At 46.6% G+C, this 18,944-nt stretch overlaps 1 protein-coding gene across 5 annotated transcripts in view; it reads left to right on the top strand.

Annotated features, from left to right (window-relative positions):
* LOC142590505 (uncharacterized) overlaps positions 1-18,944 on the top strand; it is a 141,422-nt gene that overhangs the window by 63,704 nt on the left and 58,774 nt on the right. For 2 of the 5 annotated variants that reach the window (XM_075702672.1, XM_075702673.1), the window contains exon 5: positions 16,610-17,881. The exons of the other annotated variants lie outside the window; for them this stretch is intronic. In XM_075702672.1, coding sequence (XP_075558787.1) covers positions 16,610-17,535 — 926 coding nt within the window. In that variant the 3' untranslated portion in view covers positions 17,536-17,881. Of the gene's footprint in view, positions 1-16,609; positions 17,882-18,944 lie in introns of those variants that run through there. 5 annotated transcript variants of the gene reach the window in all.

Here is an 18,944-nt window from a genome sequence, read left to right as displayed (position 1 = left end):
AACTGATTGCCATTGTTTATAGTGCGTGATATGCACATAAATCTACATTTCTAATGGTTAAGTTTAACATTCTGTTTGTTGCACCAGAGTGACACATTGTGGGAATCCCCTTGCCACTTATATGAATCACCGTGGTTAGTAACCATGTGGTATGTTACTAGGTCATCTAATCCTTGCAACAAAAGTTTCTTTTTTCTTGGCATATGATCAGATAACGGTTGCACTTTGCTTTCCGTATGCAAGTCCAGTTTCGAAATTCTTAAAAGAAGCCTCGAACAACCACTGCTTGTAATCATGGTCTGATCAATGAAAAAATGGCAGGTCAACTTCGAAGCAGGCCTAGCAGGTGATGGCCTTGCAATGCCACTCCCAGCATTGTTGCACTGTTGCCATAGCAACAACCAATCATACGGCCTCTCAGTGTGCTGGTGTGATGAGCCATTAGCAGGGCTGATTGCTGTGAAAACTTCGTCAGACTGGCCCCTGATGTTTTGTGTGTGGGTGCGTGTTTGTGCTCTTCCTATGTGACCATTGTAAGCAAGACGTGCAGGAATGAATAGGTGGAACTTTGAGTTTTCAAACGGTACCAAGATGGTGGGCACTCAGCAGCAGGAACGACTTAAGATGGCTCCGTGAGTACTGTTTTCGTAGTCTGAACATCTTGGTCCTTCAATGTGGAAAAAAAGATGCACTTCGCGAAGTGTGGTTTGCACGTGTGCGGCTCAACAATAAAGTAACGATGCTGTAGTCACTCAGCAATAGCGAAGTCAAGGGATAGCCACACACCAATAACGAAACCAAAACTTCTACTCCAAATTTCTGACTGAAATTTTCATTCATATCCCCATATAGTATGAGGCGAAAATTTGGGACGCTAATAAAAGGGAAAAAACCTCGTATTATATGCAGGCTATTACAGTATGCACTGAACAGTGACTCTCGATGCGGGATACTGACAAAAGTGTCACTGATTAAGCCTAAGTTTTAGCTGCTTGCATCGTATGGCCATAACAAAAATTCACTGCTAGCTGATGCGTTGGTGGCCATGTAGCAGGTTGTTGCGGATAGGTGGCCTCAAGCTTGTTCAAACCAGATTCGATTGGTCTTGAGATCACGTACCAGTCTGTTGGCCGGAAGCCGAGATTTGGTCCGCAGATGACATGCTGGCAGGTATTATGAAGGCTTTCGCGAAACTGAACCTGTGCACCAGAGCCTAACCGGACGGCATTGCAGAGTCAAAGTTCGTGCACATATATCTACATATTGCGATGGTGTGCGACATGCATCGAGGTGCCAGACAAGCGAAACCGAACTACCTCCTCAGTGCCATCATTGTGGTATTTCAAGCATGCAGTATATCGGTCAAGTGCAGCACATGCCAAAATTACCTAAATTTTTCATACCACTCATGCTGTAAAAGCACTTGAATAATTTTTCTCACTAAAGTTGCTGTTTTCAGACTGCTCACGCAATTATTTGGATGTTCTATTTGGATGTTTGGAAATTCTGGTGTATGACTCAGTAACTTAATTTAACATTCATATGTGAAAGTTCTGACACACACAATGCCTACATTTGACGTAAGCGATTATGTAGCATGCCAGCCTAGAGCTCTGGCGGTGGTTATGGCGGTTGCACTACTGCCCTCCATAAGCTGACATTTCCCCATAATAAGCTATGTCAATTGTGGGGATCTGTGTGGAGATCGATGGGGGTTTTTGTTTATACCCTCGCCTACGAATGCAAAATGATCCTACTGAGTATCAAATTTGATAAATATCTCGGAACAGAAGTGTTCTTGAAGAATCGAGCGAAATGTAGTTTTCTTCAATATGATTACTCGGATTTTTAATGTGCACACACGCACACGTATGCACGCACATGCACAAACCATAAAACCCCAAATAAAGAAAACATTTTTTGTTTGCCCAGTCTATGCGTTCAAAAAACTGTCTGTCAGAGCATATTAATTAACTAGGCAAACAACTATTTACATACACAGTATTTGTTTAATCAAAATTACTGATACTTCAACTTTAAGGACTTATATAATGTGAAGATAATGGCCTTGCGGGAACGAAAAAGAAAAGTTAATATAGCCACTTTAGAGAAGTAGAGAAAGACTGTATGCCTATATTAGGCTGTGCCATATTGTTAGCATAGTTGTTTTTCACGGAGTGCTTCATCTTAAACAATGCGTTTATAGCAGCAAGATCATGCTGAATGCTCTCAAAGCTCCTTGGAAGTCTGGTCATATCATGTCTAAGTGCTTTTATGCTTTTCTAAGCCACTGAAATGGTCTATGCGAGCCTCTTAGGCATCTCTGCTTCATCACAGTCTATAATAAGCACTGCAATGAAAAGGGTGGGTTATGTTGAATGTTTGGAATTATTGCGTGTGTGAATGGGTGACCACATACTGCTTTTACATAGCTTGCTCACTGTAAAAACTCCGTTTCATGTAGTTCACAATTGCTTTCACAACCTGCTCCAAAAGCTGATCCAAAATGGCATGCGCCAGTAGCATCACTGTCCATATCACGTGGGAAATGCTGACAGAACATTGTATAAGAAGCCGACTAGAGAGATGAAAGTAGACCAAGACAGGAGGAGACACCTTGAGGAGCCTTGGATACTGATCAGAAGAATACAACAGAGGCAAGAAAGGAATATTGTACCTGCTATGAAACAACATAAAAGTTGCAGCGCTGCCGTATGGCATGGATCCCGAGTGTCACCAGGGAAGAACAGGAAGAATCAATATGCTCAGAAAGGTGTACGAAGGCGATGAGGATGTTGGATACGCAGATGCCGCAGTGTGCAGAGGAATGGAGGCACGTGTGGTTAGAGTGATAAACAGTAGAAAAGAGCAGCTCGCGGCCATGTCAGTTGCCACCCACGACATGGACTCAGCCAAAAAGACAGCAGTCAACCTCATGGCTGCCACAGTGAGGTCAAAGGATCAGATAGTGGCGATAGTGGATTTGCAAGCAGTGTGAAGGCACTACCAACCTGGATGGATAAGTGGTCCAACTTTACATGTGCTTGTAGCGCCTCTTGCCTTGAGCCGGAGCCGCAGCCCACAACTCACTTCCACATGCAGCACCCACCAAAAAGAAGGATGGTAGCTCAGCCATGCAGCGTGTGCAACGAAATATAAAAATAGAAAGAACGGTTTTAAAAACCCCACACTGCTGCAGCTGGATCTTCCTTGTATGTGGTCCAATAGATTTGGTTGCCCGGTAAAGAACACGCAGCTCCAACCCTTTGGCATGGATTCTGCCAGCTCTTGCGCACTTCCTGCTGCAGACGATGCCCAGTAGGTCGCCCAACCTGGCGGTGCTGTGGTGTCCTTGTTACAACACATCAGCCTGCCACCATTTCGGCCCAACAGCTTCAGCACCTTGCTCCTACAGGATGAGGTACACTTCCGTCTCCGGCATATCGCCAGTCAATGGACGTTCTTACATTTGGTGTCTTCCTTACCTCCAGACGTCGCTGAAGACTTAGCGGATGTTATCACCTTTCCAGACCCGACCCATCCCTTTTACACGTTGACCGCAGCTATCATTTCCCATAAGTCAGATGTCTCTATGACCTTGCGCCCTTCTCACGCCGATATTCGTTGAGTTTCCGGTCGAGCAGTCGCTCCCTGGTGCGCCCGTGCTCTCCAGAGCTTCAACCATCCGACGTGCGAAGCGACATCTCATCTTCGGCTGTGTGTTGGTACCACCGCGTATTTGGCACCTCCACTCGCAAGTCCACACGTCCGTACTCCTGGTTGGGAAATGCTGCGACAGGCCACTGACGGTGGCAAGTGGTACTGGTCGAAGGACATGACCCCTATTCTACATTTCTGACAAGATCAGTGGTGCTTGCTTCCTTGACGACACAGGAGCCAAGGTTAGTGTCATACCAGCCTCTTGTGCAGATCGCCATCACAACGAACAGACCTGCCTGCTCCAAACGATTAACTCCGCCTTCTACACATATGGCCAACGGTTTCTTACACTTAAACTTGGATTGCGTTGTACGTTTGCAACACATATCTGGTAGCAGCCTCTTAGTTTTTTCTCTAAAAACTAAAGCTGTCTGAAGCTAAATACAGCATATTCAGTAGCGAACTCCTTCTGGTATGTCTTGTCATGAAGCATTTTTGCCACTTTCTGGAGGGCCGGGACTTTCATGTCGTCATAGACCATAAGCCCCTGACGTCTGCCTTCCATCGGAATCGCAGCAACTACGCTGCACGGGAGATCTGCCAACTGTGCTTTATCTCTAAGTTCACAGTGGATCTGCGTCACGTGCATGGGCAAGAAAATGCTGCTATTGATGCACTGTCTCGCGTCGATGTCCTGGCGGCATCGACCTGTAGACATGGAGGAGCTAGCAGCCGCCCAGCGCAACGATCTGAGCTGCATCGCCTTCGTTCCTCATCCATGTCTCTATCCTTCACCGAGTGCCCCCTTCCATTTTCTTGCTCATTGATAATGTGCGAGACATCCCTTAGTGTTTCTCGACCCCTCATGCCTTTGGCTCTTCATCGTGCAATTTTTGATCAACTGCACAACATGAGCCACCCTGGTATTCGTGCGATGCAGAAGCTAGTCACCACTCGCTTCCTTTGGCCTTGCGTCAATGCAGACGTCCGTCATTGAGTGCGAATTTCTCTTGTGTAACAGCATGTCAAAGTTCATCGCCATACCATCATGTTTAATTCCCCATTTTAGCCTCCAGATGCGACATTTTTCCATGTCCACCTCGACATTGTCGGCCCTCTCCCATTATCGCGTGGGGCCTGTTACCTGTTCACATGTGTGGATCACTTCACCTGATGGCCAGAGGTTTTTCCCATTACATACACTATGGCAGAGACAGTTGCTACGGTTTTGATGAGCAGCTGGGTGTGGTGTTTCAGATGCCCTTCTGTCGACACCACCAGCTGAGGCCACCAGTTTCAGTTGGCCCTAGTCGCCGCGCTTTCCAACATCCTGGGCATTCGACACATCGATATGACCTCCAATCATGCTTCCGCGAATGGCATGATTGAACAACTTCATCGATAACTGAAGGCTGTCCTCACCACCTATCAGCCAAGGGAATGTTGGCTCGTCTACCTTCCTTTTGTCCTTCTGAGCATCTGATGCGCACTAAAGGCTGACCTAGGGTGCTCTTCGGCTGAACTCGACTACGGCGTTCCCCTGCGCCTTCCTGGAGAATTCTTCATGCCGTCATCGCCACCTTGCACCCATGATGCTTCCACCTACATCCAGGACCTGCGCACCACGTTTAGTGACCTTTCTGCTTTAACTCCTGCTGAATGACACCACTGGTCTGTATTTGTCAGTCAGGATATGGATTCCTGCAGCCATGTCTTCGTTCGGCTTCACCACATGCGTCCACCCCTCACCCCAGCCTACCATGGACCATTCTGTGGAGCGTGTACAGCTCGATATAAAAATAAATAACACTTCAAAACCCAATGCTCCCGGAGCTGGATCTTCCTTGCATTAGCTGCGACATACTCAAAAGTACCAGATACCTCCCAGAGACATGCAGAGTCTGTACTCCGGGGCATGCTCACCCGGCAGTAAATGTTGCAGTGTGTGAACATACGCTCCAGGCTAACCTGCTGAGGGTCAATGCCACGGAGGACTAAGACGAAGGCGTACCCAGATGATACACCGAAATCGTGGTGCATTACAAACTCGGCAGTAGAATGTATCTTCCACTGCAGTGCAAATTAATAAGCGAGGAATCCATTGCATGAAGAAGGCTATGGACAAGCCTGTTTATACACAAGACACCGTTTCATGTGACATAGCTGACATGCTATGACTATGCCTGTAAAAAATGCTCAGCATCGTGCTCGCTCTACTATTTGGTATCGCAGTGCACCCACGTGACATTGCCTCCCTTCCCCTATCTCTCTGCCCCAGAGCAGTGGGAGTACCTGTTGACCAGCTTATGCCCTGAAGACCAGTTTCAACTGGTGCACAGAGTGCGACGGCAGCGAGAAATCATGGCATGCTGCACTGAGGGTGCCACCCACCTGGGGATGACCACTGTCGCCTGCCCTTTAAATAAAATTTATTACACGTGACGATTCATGATAGAGAAATGATAAAACCTACAAACTGAATGTCTGCAAATCCTTGTTTTACTCTGTGCGAAAAGTAGAGGGACATACTTTTGTTTTTTACCACATCGTGCAGTCATTTCGTGCAGTAAACGAAACTATCTGCCATTCTTTTGCCTGGTTCCAGTGTACAATTGTACTCTTTCATTCGCTTGTGTCTGCTTTATTACTCGTAACTGTGGCACTTATACCAATAATCAGGTGTTCTCGCACGTACCTTGCAAAATCAAGTGGTGCACAAAACAAGACAAACGTCTTGCTCTCAGCTGAGCCACTGAGTGCTTCTTCGAGTTATGAACTCCTCGCAGGCAGGCGAGTGCATTGAGACGCTTTGCGCGTTAGAACCCAGGCGAAAGCTTGTGCATGCAAGGAACGTGCGGATGAAAACATTTCACCAAAGGGAGTGTAATGCTTTAGCTTTCACCCATTTAAGCAGTCTTAAAGGGCATTTGAAACAGTTCGGACACATTTTGTAGGTGCATAGGGTACAGCTTAAGTAGAACATTCGCATCACAATTTAACTGAAGCGTTACGTATTAAGAAAGCTACAAGCGATTACAAGTTACCCTTCTCCCTAGCCATGCTATTCCTCCTCAACTCGTTTGCCAAGTGATCGGGGCTAAGCTCCGCCTTCACTGGTTCTGCGTCACGGTGCGATGTCACATCGTCCACTTCCGCTTGTTTTGGAGCCTGCCTCCGCCCGCGCGAAACCTCTCTGTTAGCCGCTTGGCTGTCGATCACCAGCGAGAGCTATCCAAGCAGTGTGCGTTGCAATCATTCTGTTGATAGTCATTTGCGTCATGGACTCAGAGCTTGAGGAGCGGTTGCGCAGGATGAGCGAGGAGATGGGTTTTGACCCATATAGCGACACACCTTTTCGCACTCTGCTCCATGCTGACGACGGTAGCAGCGATTCGCCACCACCAGACTTACCGTATTCCCTTGACGGCCCCGACGACAACGATCACCGGTAAGCTTAAATACGGAAATTTACTTTCTCTACTCGATACGCGTCTGTCTTCTCGGAGCTGTATAGCTTGTAACAGGAAAAAAAAATTCAAGTTGTACAGTGTGCTCTTTTTACTATTCAAATCGTGGCGCATATCGGATACCGATAGTCCCATGCGCTGCAGGCACTCCGCTTGTCTGCCGCCTTGCAGAGGGACACGATGTCACGACTTGACATATTTCTAGTCACTACGTCTGCAACCCACAACGCAACAATGGTGATTCATCGTGCTCTCGAAAAGACAGACGGACACTGACGGTCTCGTCAAAGATGGAGCACGTTGTAACACAAGCAGACGACACTTGCTGTGTGGCTGAAGTGCCTAAGTGTACTGAAAAATTGTTGTTGTGCAGTCTCTTTATGTTACTTTCTTTTTACAAAAACAAATGTAACTAACTGCAACTTTTACGAATATCATTTGTTTACCAGAAAGTTGAAAAAATTATCGATCACGCGCCCTGGGCAGCCAGTCGGATAGCTTGCCCCACTGACCTCAATTGGGTGATTTACGTCATGTGGGTAGGGGTGGCTTAATATTCTGCGGAGCAGTGTGCATTGTATAGCATTGCAGTGAAGCATAATAAAGTTGAAAGTGGCCACTTTCATGGAACATTTTATGTGCCCCTTAGTTATAAACACGTGCACACTTCATCCCCAGTCAAGGTACAAGCACCGAGATTTCTAATAACTGTACTGGCAGCAATTCAGAACTGTTTCTGATGTTGCTGTGGCAATTTGCAGCCTTCCTGACTGTTACATTTTCCCCGCTGTTGCTTTATTTATTTTTTTTTTGTCTCTTGAGAAACGTGTCACTGAGGTTCTACTGTATTACACCAAAGTCAAAGAACTAGTCATTTTGTTATATATGATAGAGTTAACAGAACTGGAACTAAAATTCTAAGTGTGTTTGCAGTAACTTGTGGGGCATTCTGGTGTGTCAGGGAAATAACTGCCAACCTGTGAACATTGGAATGCATGAAAATTCTGCTGTTGTAACAAGGGGAGCGAGGGGATTGGCCAGAGGAGAAAGCAGGCATCTTATTAAAGGGACTGGCAATTAATATTTATGGTACTAACTTTTTTCTTTGTCGCAATGAAAAGCTTGCTACTGAGAGTGTTGAATACTGTCATGGCGACACGGAAATTGTGGAGCATTTTTCATCAGAATTTTTCTGAGAGAGAGAAAAAAAGGAAGGCAGGGATCTTAATCAGTCAAGAGTCCGCTTGGCTACCCTGCGCTGGGGGAAGGGAGAAGGGGAATATAAAGAAGGGTGAGAAAAAGAGAGGTGGGATTAGATGTGGACAAACAGCACTAGTGTCAATGTCGCTTGTTTCTACCTGAAGTTGTTATTGTGTTTCTCAATTCCTTTGTTGGAAACAATAAGAGGTCAGTGTGATAGCAATCGAACGGGGGCTTTTAGGAGAAGTATATGATGAATGCGGCCCTAGGCATATCAAATTCATATTTCTTTATTTAGGTGTTCATGTGGGGGATAATTTCTGAACTGCTGCATTACTTCCACAATAACGGTTACACACTGTTGTCGTTTCCTGTTCAACTGCTTTCGCCATATACAAGCCAAGCCAAAGTTTTTTCTAACCATTACGGCTGCCATGTTCATATGGTGTTCCTTCATGTAAAGATGCAACAAAATTTAGAGCACTCATTAGTCAACTATGGCTTCCGAAAGCAAGCACGAAAACGGACCTGAATGCAATCGGAAATTAACATTGTCAGTAATGGAAGTGCTCCATCAATTACGCTGTTAAGGAAATCCTGCTAGTTGCTGTGCCAAATTGTTATTTATCACAGCCATAGCTCCAGGCCTGAGCCAAAGCGCACCTGCTCCAAATTGGGAATATTTTGCTTGCGCGACAAGGCGCAGCACATCAAGCAACCAACATTTGCTATTTACCCTCGTACGGTTTCCATCACAGCTACAGCACTTAGGGTGTGTGGCCGCTTTCTTATTGCAGTTGGACATTACGCACAAAATGATGGTGGCAACGACCATGGAATTTCTCCTCTAGTGACATATAATTGTTATAGCAATTGTAATTATGTGATGTAATTATGGTTCCACATTATTGCAAAGGCACAGCTTCTCAATGTACCTTTCTCGCGGTTACTTAGTGGTATATCGACAAGTACATAAGGCACATTATATTACGACTCGGCAGCTCAGACATGGAAAAAAAATTGAAAATGGGACAAGGAAATAGTCACAGGCACACAAGTCACACAAGTCACACAGCACAGATGCTATTCAATCTATTCCTGCGATGACAATTAAAATGATATCATTGTTCCATCTGTATTGCAACTGCTTAGTCATGCTTCTGATCAACTACCAATTTGCTCAGCAAGTAATTTCAATTGTAGGGATATGTAGTGTCAATATAGTACAGCCATCCAGTTATGTATTAACATCGTGTGAGTGTCAAATAAGTAGTGTGCCAGTGCTTTGCTTGGAACATCCTGGAAGACCATACACTTTGACTAGCGTGAGCTTGAAGTGCATGAGCTTATCCTTACAGAGTATTTTTAAACTGTGAGGACACAGTGCTCGCGCCATATTAGTAATGAATAGGGTGGCTATGCGCATTCAGTTTAATTGTTTAGCGGATGAAATGCTATAATAGATAGAACATTTAGCAGATGAAATTAATAACGAAGAGAAGGACAATGTGAGCGTGGAGGGGTTAACTCTTTATTTAAATGCAGAAATAACTGTAAATTACTAATAAGTTGGTGGTTATCTTAATCCTCTTGTCTAGTAACATATAACTGGAACAACAAGTTGGAGAAAAAATACTGGCATCTTAGCATAATACCTATTGAATGCATTGTTTCAGAAAGTACTAACTTACATAGTGCTTCCTCTTTGCACTGGAGCAGTAAGTTACGGCTCAAAAGCGTTCTTTTCTTATTCCAAACAGCAGATTTTTCTGCTCCTAAAGCTGCTCCAAACGACAAGGTGCCACTTCCATCACTGCGTCGTACACTTGCCTCCCTTGTTTTTATCCAGCTGTTTAGGTTATGTTTTGTTATACCTATTGTATATTATAGTACTTTGTTCTGTTGGGTGGCCCCAGGGGATGCCCCACTATATATTGTCACAGTCGGTAATGTGGAAAGAAGAGGACGATGATGGTGACCTTGGAGACGACGAAGAAGAGTAGTATTATCGCTGCCCTACGCTTGTTGACTCAGCCATTAAAAGCCATCTGTAAATAGACGCACACTTCTTCCTTCCCGTAACATCATTGGTGGACGTGCGGGGTGATCACATGCGCAAGACGGAGCTCCACAGCGGACGTAACCTGGCCGCCATGTCATCCGAATGAGAGAGTTCAACCACGGCCCCGTCGTCACCACGGACGGTCATCCTGGCCCACCCTCGCGACCCTGGAATGTTTTCCGGGATCGACAACGTTGACGTCGATGACTGGTTGCAGAATTACGAACGGGTCAGCGCACACAACAGGTGGGATAACACGCTTATGCTGGCCAATATAATATTCTATCTCAAGACAACAGCACAGGTCTGGTTCGGAACACACGAAGAAGAGATTACGAGTAGGGACCAGTGCAAGCAGAAGCTTAGAGATTTGTTCGGCAAGCCTGTCGGCTGCCAACGTGCTGCGAAGAACCTTGGGACCCGTGTACAGACGACGTTCGCTGAATCTTACGTTGCGTATATCCAGGACGTCCTCACCCTTTGCCGCAAAGTGGATAGCAATATGGCAGAGGCAGACAAGGTCAGCCACATTTTAAAAGGCATCGCGGACGACGCGTTTAACGCGTTTTAACACGTTGTCGGGTAAACGGACGACACGTTTTTACGCGTCTACCTAATACCGCAGCTTCATCGACGTGCGAAGACATTTGTCCACCACGTGAGCCCACCTCCTGGGACAACGTCTCGTACGTATCGTTTGGCGAGAAATCGAAGCAGTCTCCTGCCACGCCAGTGACGCAGTGCTTTGACGATTCCCGGCCACTTGTGTCTCTCATTCAGTCGGTAATTCGCCTAAAACTTGCCAGTGTGGGTCTTCCGTCCATCTGCTCCGCCAGCCGTCCTGACTTTGCTTCGTCTGCTGCCTCTGCCCCTGTTCACCGGAGTCAATACGGTCCTTATCCAAGCTATCGCAGCCCGGCCAAATGGCGCACACATGAATATACACCCATCTGCTTTTACTGTGGACGTGTGGGCCACATCTCTCGCCACTGTCGGGTTCCTGGCCAGCCCACTCTCGACCAAGCTTTCCCGCCTACCGCCGCTCCCCGCTGAATCCTCACCCGCCATCACTCTCCACCGAGGTTGAAGACGCTCCTGACAGCGCTCGAGCCACCGCGACCAGCCGCTCGCCATCAACACATAGTCGCCGCTCCCGTTCGCCCCAGCTGCGTCGCTCTCCATCCCCAGCTTACCGTCACCGCTCTCCGACGGGAAACTAACTGGGGCAGCTCCTGGAGGTGACGCTGCTCTAGAACCCCAGCCTGAAATTCTTCTGCTGACGCTGCCTGCTAATCGGAACCTTCTGGACGTGGATGTGGATGGTTTACCCGTTACAGCACCCATCGACACTGGAGCCCAAATTTCCATCATGAGTGCAGAGCTTCGAACGCACTTGAAGAAAGTACTTACTCCTGCTCCGACTCAACTTCTCCAGGTCACCGACGGTGGAACTATGGCTGTGCTTGGAATGTGTACTGCTCGTGTCAGTGTCGCCGGTCGCCACATGTCCGTTTTGTTTAGTATGCTCGAATGTTGCCCTCACAATGTGATCCTCGGACTCTACTTTTTAACCGCCCATTCTGCTCTGATTGACTGTTCCGCCGGTGTTGTACAATTTGACCTACCCCTACCTGTTCCCGTTAAACTTCCTGCTCAAGCTCCAACTCAGCTTTGTTCCGCAGATTTTATATGCCTGCCATCTCTTGCAGCAACCTGCATCCCTGTCTTAGCCTGCCCACCTGTACCTGACAGAGACTATGTCCTTACTCCCGCGACTTCAGTCCTGCTTTGTCACAATGTCTCCTTCCCGCACACATCGTTTCTGTTGCGGACAATCAGACATGTCTTCCCATCCTAAATTTCGGACAGTGCCCACAAGTACTTCCTCTAGGCATGTCTCTTGCCACATTGTCAGAGACGCACGAGTGCCACATTTCCACTCTATCTGTTGCGCCGTCTTCGACCAATGCTCATTCTGCGCCTTCTGCATCAGCTACCCAACTGACGACTTTATAATGATGATTGCACCGGACCTCTCAACCCCACAAGGCGCAGAGCTCCGTGGCCTCCTCGAGTCCCACTCCGACATTTTCGACCAGAACGATCGCCCTTTGTGTCAAACTACGGTCGTGAAGCATCGTATAAATACCGGCGATGCAGCACCTGTTCGCCGACGCGCATACCTGATGTCACCTTCTAAACGACAGAGCGAGGCTGACAAGATGCTTGCCAGAGGGATTATTGAACACTCTTCCAGCCCGTGGGCATCCCCTGTTGTTCTCGTCATAAAGAAGGATAACAGCTGGCGATTCTGCGTTGACTATCGTCATCTAAACACGATCACCGAGAAAGATGTATGTCCACTTCCACGCATTGACGATGCTCTGGATTGTCTCCACGGTGCCACTTATTTTTCATCTATAGACCTTCGCTCATATTGGCAAATCGCCGTGGATGAAATGGACCGTGAAAAGACCGCATTCGTCACACCAGATGGCCTATATCAGTTCTGGGTAATGCCTTTTGGCTTGTGCAATGGCCCGGTGACCTCATGCTTTTGCGTGGTTTGAAATTGTCCATCTGTTTGTGCTACTTGGATGACGTCATCGTATTCTCTTCAACATTCATCTGTTCTTTCTGTTTTTCGCACTGCTGGCTTGCAGTTCAACTCATCCAAGTGCCACTTCGGTCACCACCAGATAACCATGCTCGGACACCTCATCGATTCGTCAGGCATTCTCCCCGACCACGCTAAAGTTCAAGCTGTGCAGAATTTCCCCGTACCAACTTATGCCAAAGATGTTCGCAGCTTTATTGGCCTTTGCTCGTACTTCCGCAGGTTTGTGGAAAATTTCACCCATGTTGCCCGTCCCCTGACTGACCTCCTGAAGAAAGACGTTCCTTTCTGTTGGGGCTCTGAACAAGCGTCTCCTTTCTTGCAGCTCATCACGTTGCTCACCACACCTCCTGTTCTCTCCCATTTTGACGCCTCCGCTCCGACAGAAATCCGCACTGATGCCAGTGGCTATGGCATCGGCGCAGTTTTAGCTCAACGCCAATGTGGGCACGATCGCGTCATCGCCTACGCCAGCCGCCTCCTCTCTCCCGCAGAGCGCAATTACTCGATTACTGAGCGCGAGTGTCTGGCCCTCATTTGCGCGGTGGGCAAGTTCCGACCCTACATATATGGTCGATCATTTACAGTCACAACCAACCACCACGCCCTTTGTTGGCTTTCATCCCTCAAAGATCCCACCGGACGCCTCGGTCGCTGGGCCCTACGGCTGCAGGAATACACATACAATGTGGTCTACAAGTCAGGTCGTCAACATCTGGACACCGACTGCCTGTCTTGTCATCCCATCGATGTACCGGACGGTTTAGTGGATGTTGCACCGATCTGCGTTCTTTCGCTCTCTGCCTTGCAAGACATTGGCACTGAACAACGATGCGATGAGTCGTTACGCCCCATTATCGAACGCCTGCTCTCTGATCCGTCTGACCCATCCCTTCACATGTTCGTACTACAAGATGGCATCCTGTATTGCCGCAACATGCGCCCCGACGGGCCCGAGCTCCTAACCGTCATTCCGTCTCATCTGCGACAGATTGTACTGCAGCAACTGCACGACGTTCCCACCGCTGGACACCTTGGCGTCACGCGAACCTATGGCCGAATTCGGCGACGGTTTTTTCTGGCCCCGTCTCACCCGCTCCGTCCGGCGCTATGTTGCCGCGTGTGAGTCGTGTCAACACCGGAAAAGACCAGCTGTGCCTGTTGCCGGAGTGCTGCAGCCTTTGACTATACCGGCCGACCCTTTTTTTCGCGTTGGCGTTGATCTTCTCGGACCATTCCCTATATCAAATGACGGAAGTAGGTGGATTGCCATCGCTACGGACTATACGACTCGCCATGCCATTACTAGAGCCCTACCGACCAGCTGCGTTACAGACGTCACTGATTTATTGCTTGACGACGTTATCTTGCACCACGGTGCACCTCGTCAACTTCTCACCGATCGCGGCAGATACTTTTTTTCCAAAGTCATAGACGACCTACTTCAATCGTGCTACTAAACACAAACTTACTACCGCTTACCATCCTCAAACGGTGTTACCGAACGCCTGAACCGCACATTAACTGACATGCTAGCAATGTATGTTTCCTCCGATCATCACGACTGGGACATTGCTCTACCATTCGTCACGTTCGCCTACAATTTCTTGCGCCACAACACAGCTGGCTATTCACCCTTCTATCTCCTCTTCGGCCGTGAGCCGACTTTACCTTTCGAGACTCTCCTTTCGACCACCCTCGACTCGCTGACCGAGTACACTCGGGATGTCATAGCCGCAGCGACCCAAACACGCCAGATTGCCCGCATTCGTCTTTCTTCTTCACAGACACGCCAGAAGTGCCGTTACGACCAGCGCCCTCACGACGTGCATTACGAACCAGGTGCTCTTGTGCTAGTTTGGTATCCAACTCGGCGTGTTGGCCTTTCGGAGTAATTCCTCTCACGATACTATGGCCCTTACCGCATCCTTTGCCAGGTGACCCCAGTCACATATGAAGTGTCTCCGCTGGATGCCACGGTACCTTCATCTCTCTCTGACATCATCCACGTCAGCCGTCTCAAACCTTACCTTTCTCGGACCGATGAGCCGCACCAATAAGGTGCTTTTCCGACGGGGCTGATGTCACAGTCGGTAATGTGGGAAGGAGAGGACGATGATGGTGACCTTGGAGACGAAGAAGAGTGTAGTATTATCGCTGCCCTACTGCTGAGCTTGTTGGCTCAGCCATTAAAAGCCATCTGTAAATAGATGCATGCTTCTTCCTTCCCGTAACAATATGTTTAAATGCCCTCGCTTCAATCGAGGAGTAGGTTGGGCGCGGTGTGGAACTAGTGTGTGTGTCAATGTTTTGGATTCACTGACTATGTTCGGTGCCTCCCTTCGCAGACACTACAACACCTTCACCCGCTGGTGTGTTAAAATGCATTGCGCTTTGCAAAGGGAGCTGTTTGCTTGTGCTATTCCTTGTCACTTCCAGAAATCATTTGCCACTATTTTGTGATGGCAGAGCTCAAGAAGAAAAGTGCACTAAAAAAATTTGTCATATTTTTGCACCTATAACCCTCGCCAAACATAGTAAAAATTTTACATTAAGGTCAGGATTGGGGTGCGGATTACCAGAATCTAGATTTGAAGTGTGGCTCCATCGCAGCACAGCTTGTGCTGCCAGAAAGCCACACGTCAAAGGTAGGTCCTCGACTACTCACACTTTCGTTATCTCCTGGGGAACCCCACTGTTTTTGCACCCCTCTGTGTTGAAGCTCCTTTCTCCCCTCCTGCATTGTCGGTCATTCTCCTCCTCTTCAAGGGTCGCCATTTTGCGTTTAGCAGTTTGCGAATATAGCACAAGCCACTGGCAAAGTATAACTTGGATCACGATAAGCCGAACTCAACGGTCCAGCTCCCATCTCTGAAAACGGTAAAGCAGACTCACTGGCTGAAGATACGACATAGAGAAGTGATTTATCCCCAAATGGATGCTGTTCTTGTAAACATCTGAGGGTTGTATGCAGTTATTTTTGTGGGTTATACGCGTACATTATTATTTCTTTCTGGGGTGTTCTGAAACAGGATGCGGGTTGTACGTGTTGGCGGGCTAGATGGGGAAAACTATGGTTTTTCCTGGTCGGCTCCTTGCAATCTCAGGTTATGCAAACATAGTCAACTTTCAGCGTGTGATCAAGAAGAAACCCACTGATGAAGTATGATGATGTATGAGACAAATTTGTTGTGTCAGCGAATCTTAACACATTTTCAAGTGCCAAATATGGCCTCTGAGCCTCAAGCGCTCATTGAAGACAAGAGAGCAACCTTGGTCAAAGCATCTTTTGAAGTGTTCTCTGAGGCTCATATGAATTTAAGAGATTTGTTAAACACTCCACATTCTGCCACTTTATGATTTTTCACTTTCCTGTAAAATGCTTTCTATAAGTAGACTTCACAAACAGGATAATAAACATTCAGAAGCAGGAATATTGATTAAATGAAAAGGACTATTAGGAATTCTTTGTTTCATCATACTTGAAATCGCCCTGAAGATCTCCCAAGTAAAGAAAGAAAGAAAGCTTGTCAGTAAATTTAGGATCTGTGTACTTTTTTGGCATTTCATAATAACAACTCTTATTTTGTTTTATTTGTGCAGCATCGAGGCCTTCTATTTCTCCGTCAACTGCCAAATATGACAACTCAAAGCAAGGGTGCCTCCACCGGTGTCACCTATGCGACTATGCGGCTGAGGAACTGTTTCATCTGGAAGCACATGCCAGCATCCATACTGGCGAGAAGCCATTTCAGTGCCCTTCATGCCATAGAAGCTTCTCAAGCAGATCCAACTTAAATGTTCACCTGCGCACCCACACAGGCGAGAAGCCATTTGAGTGCCCTTCATGCTCTCGGAGGTTTGCACAACAGGCCACCCTGAAATCCCACATGCTCACGCACACAGGCGAGAAACCATATCAATGCCCTTCATGCTGTTGGAGCTTCTCACACAAGGGTTACCTGAAAGCCCACCTGCTCACCCACACAGGTGAAAAACCATATCAGTGCCCTTCATGCTCTCGGGGCTTCTCAAACAGATATGACTTAAAAGTTCACCTGCGTACCCACACAGGCGAGAAGCCATTTGAGTGCCCTTCATGCCCTCAGAGCTTCTCACGAAAGGGCCACCTCAAAAACCACCTGCGCACCCACACAGGCGAGAAGCCATTTCAATGCCCTTCATGCTCTCAGAGCTTCTCACAACAGGCCCACTTAAAAGGCCACCTGCGCACCCATACAGGCGAAAAACCATATCAATGCCCTTCATGCTCTCAGAGCTTCTCACACAAGTGTAACCTGAATGTCCACCTGCACACCCATACAGGTGAGAAGCCATATCAGTGCCCTACATGCTCTCAGAGCTTCTTATACAAGGGTCACCTGAAAGTCCACCTGCGTACACACACAGGTGAGAAGCCATATCAGTGCCCTTCATGCTCTCAGAGCTTCTCACAAAAGGGCAACCTTAGAAAACATGAGGAGAGAAGCCATTTGAATGCCCTTTATGCCTTTAGAGATTCCCGTTGAAGATTGCCCTGAAGACACACCGGCACATTCATGTAGGTGACCGGCCATATAGTTGCACCTTCTGCTCCAAGTCCTTTACGCAGTCTCATCACTTGAGTGGACAGATCACAGCACCATGATACTATAGGGTAGCTCATCAACCATATTCAACGAGAGTCTGAAATATAAGTCTTAGACGTGTAGCTTGTTGCATAGTGTTCTACGGCATCAGGTAGGACAAGTGTGTTCGCACCTTTTGTTTTTTTTACAGATGGGTACATTTTCAGAGCAATTTATTGTTCAGTAAGTTAGCTTTCCACTGTCTGTTTCATCAGAGCAACAAATAAATGCCATTGTTTAGTGAGTATTCATTGTCTGTTGTTGGTATTTTAGTACTTGAATGGCAGCATGCAATACACGCATGTTAGCATTTTATTGTATCTGGGACTGCAAGAGAAGTTAAGTGATGGCAGTTGGAGGTTCATTATTAACACAGAAAGAACTTGCTATAGCTAATATATGGGAGTACTTTTGAGTCTTGAGTCAAATGTCAAGTCCACGATGCCTAATTCATTCCTACATCTTATTTCAACTAATGTATCAGCATTTCTATAATCACTAATGTGGTGCGTACCTGTAGAAATATTTTTATAAAATTTTCATTTTGAATCGAGCATACACCTTCGCTCTATAATACATTTGTGCGCAAAAGGCTAAATATTGGGCCAATCCTGTTTTTCAGCATTTGAAAAGATTCTTTCTGAATTGCAGTTGTCCCAGTCTCTCATAAGGAATTTCCTCACCAACAAAGTTATGCACACATGTTTTTTAATATATTAAATCCAAGAATTCACTGTTTTGATTAAGGGTGTGTGAATGTTTGATGCTTTAAAATAGACACTTCATAAATAGAAATATTTTCTAATTGCCTTCGAACACTTAAAACATTACCTGTGCACAAGTAAATCTCAAATGGAAGCAAACATATGATAAATGTCACCCCCTTGGGCATAGTATATACATCAAATATGAGAATGTGCGTAGTAGAAGCTGTACACGTTTCTCAGGGAGCTAGCCTTTCCTGGCTATACAGGGATCATTTGTGCTCTGTAAAGAACCCTTTGTATGCAAGCAATTTTCTCATTAGTTCTTTGTGCTCCATTTGTGCTTTTAGTAAACAATGCTTCATAACGTGAGATGGAACTACAGAAATTTGCCAATATTACGAACATCTGGTTGTGCACATTGTTTAACACATATTTTGATAAACGTTGTTCATTTTCCGAAAACTTTCTGAAACACATTGTACATTTCTTTCACTTTAGGCACTATTCGATTCGTATTCCATTCAATCTGAAAAATGACATATATTGGGCAACAATGTACTTACATGTAATAAATAAACATGAGCCTTTCTTTTTCTTCTTCTT

This window comes from Dermacentor variabilis, chromosome 8 (genome assembly GCF_050947875.1).
Source record: "Dermacentor variabilis isolate Ectoservices chromosome 8, ASM5094787v1, whole genome shotgun sequence".
NCBI classification, from domain to species: domain Eukaryota; kingdom Metazoa; phylum Arthropoda; class Arachnida; order Ixodida; family Ixodidae; genus Dermacentor; species Dermacentor variabilis.
The sequence above is the reverse complement of the archived record's forward strand: the minus strand, read 5'-3'. Positions and strand labels throughout refer to the sequence as shown.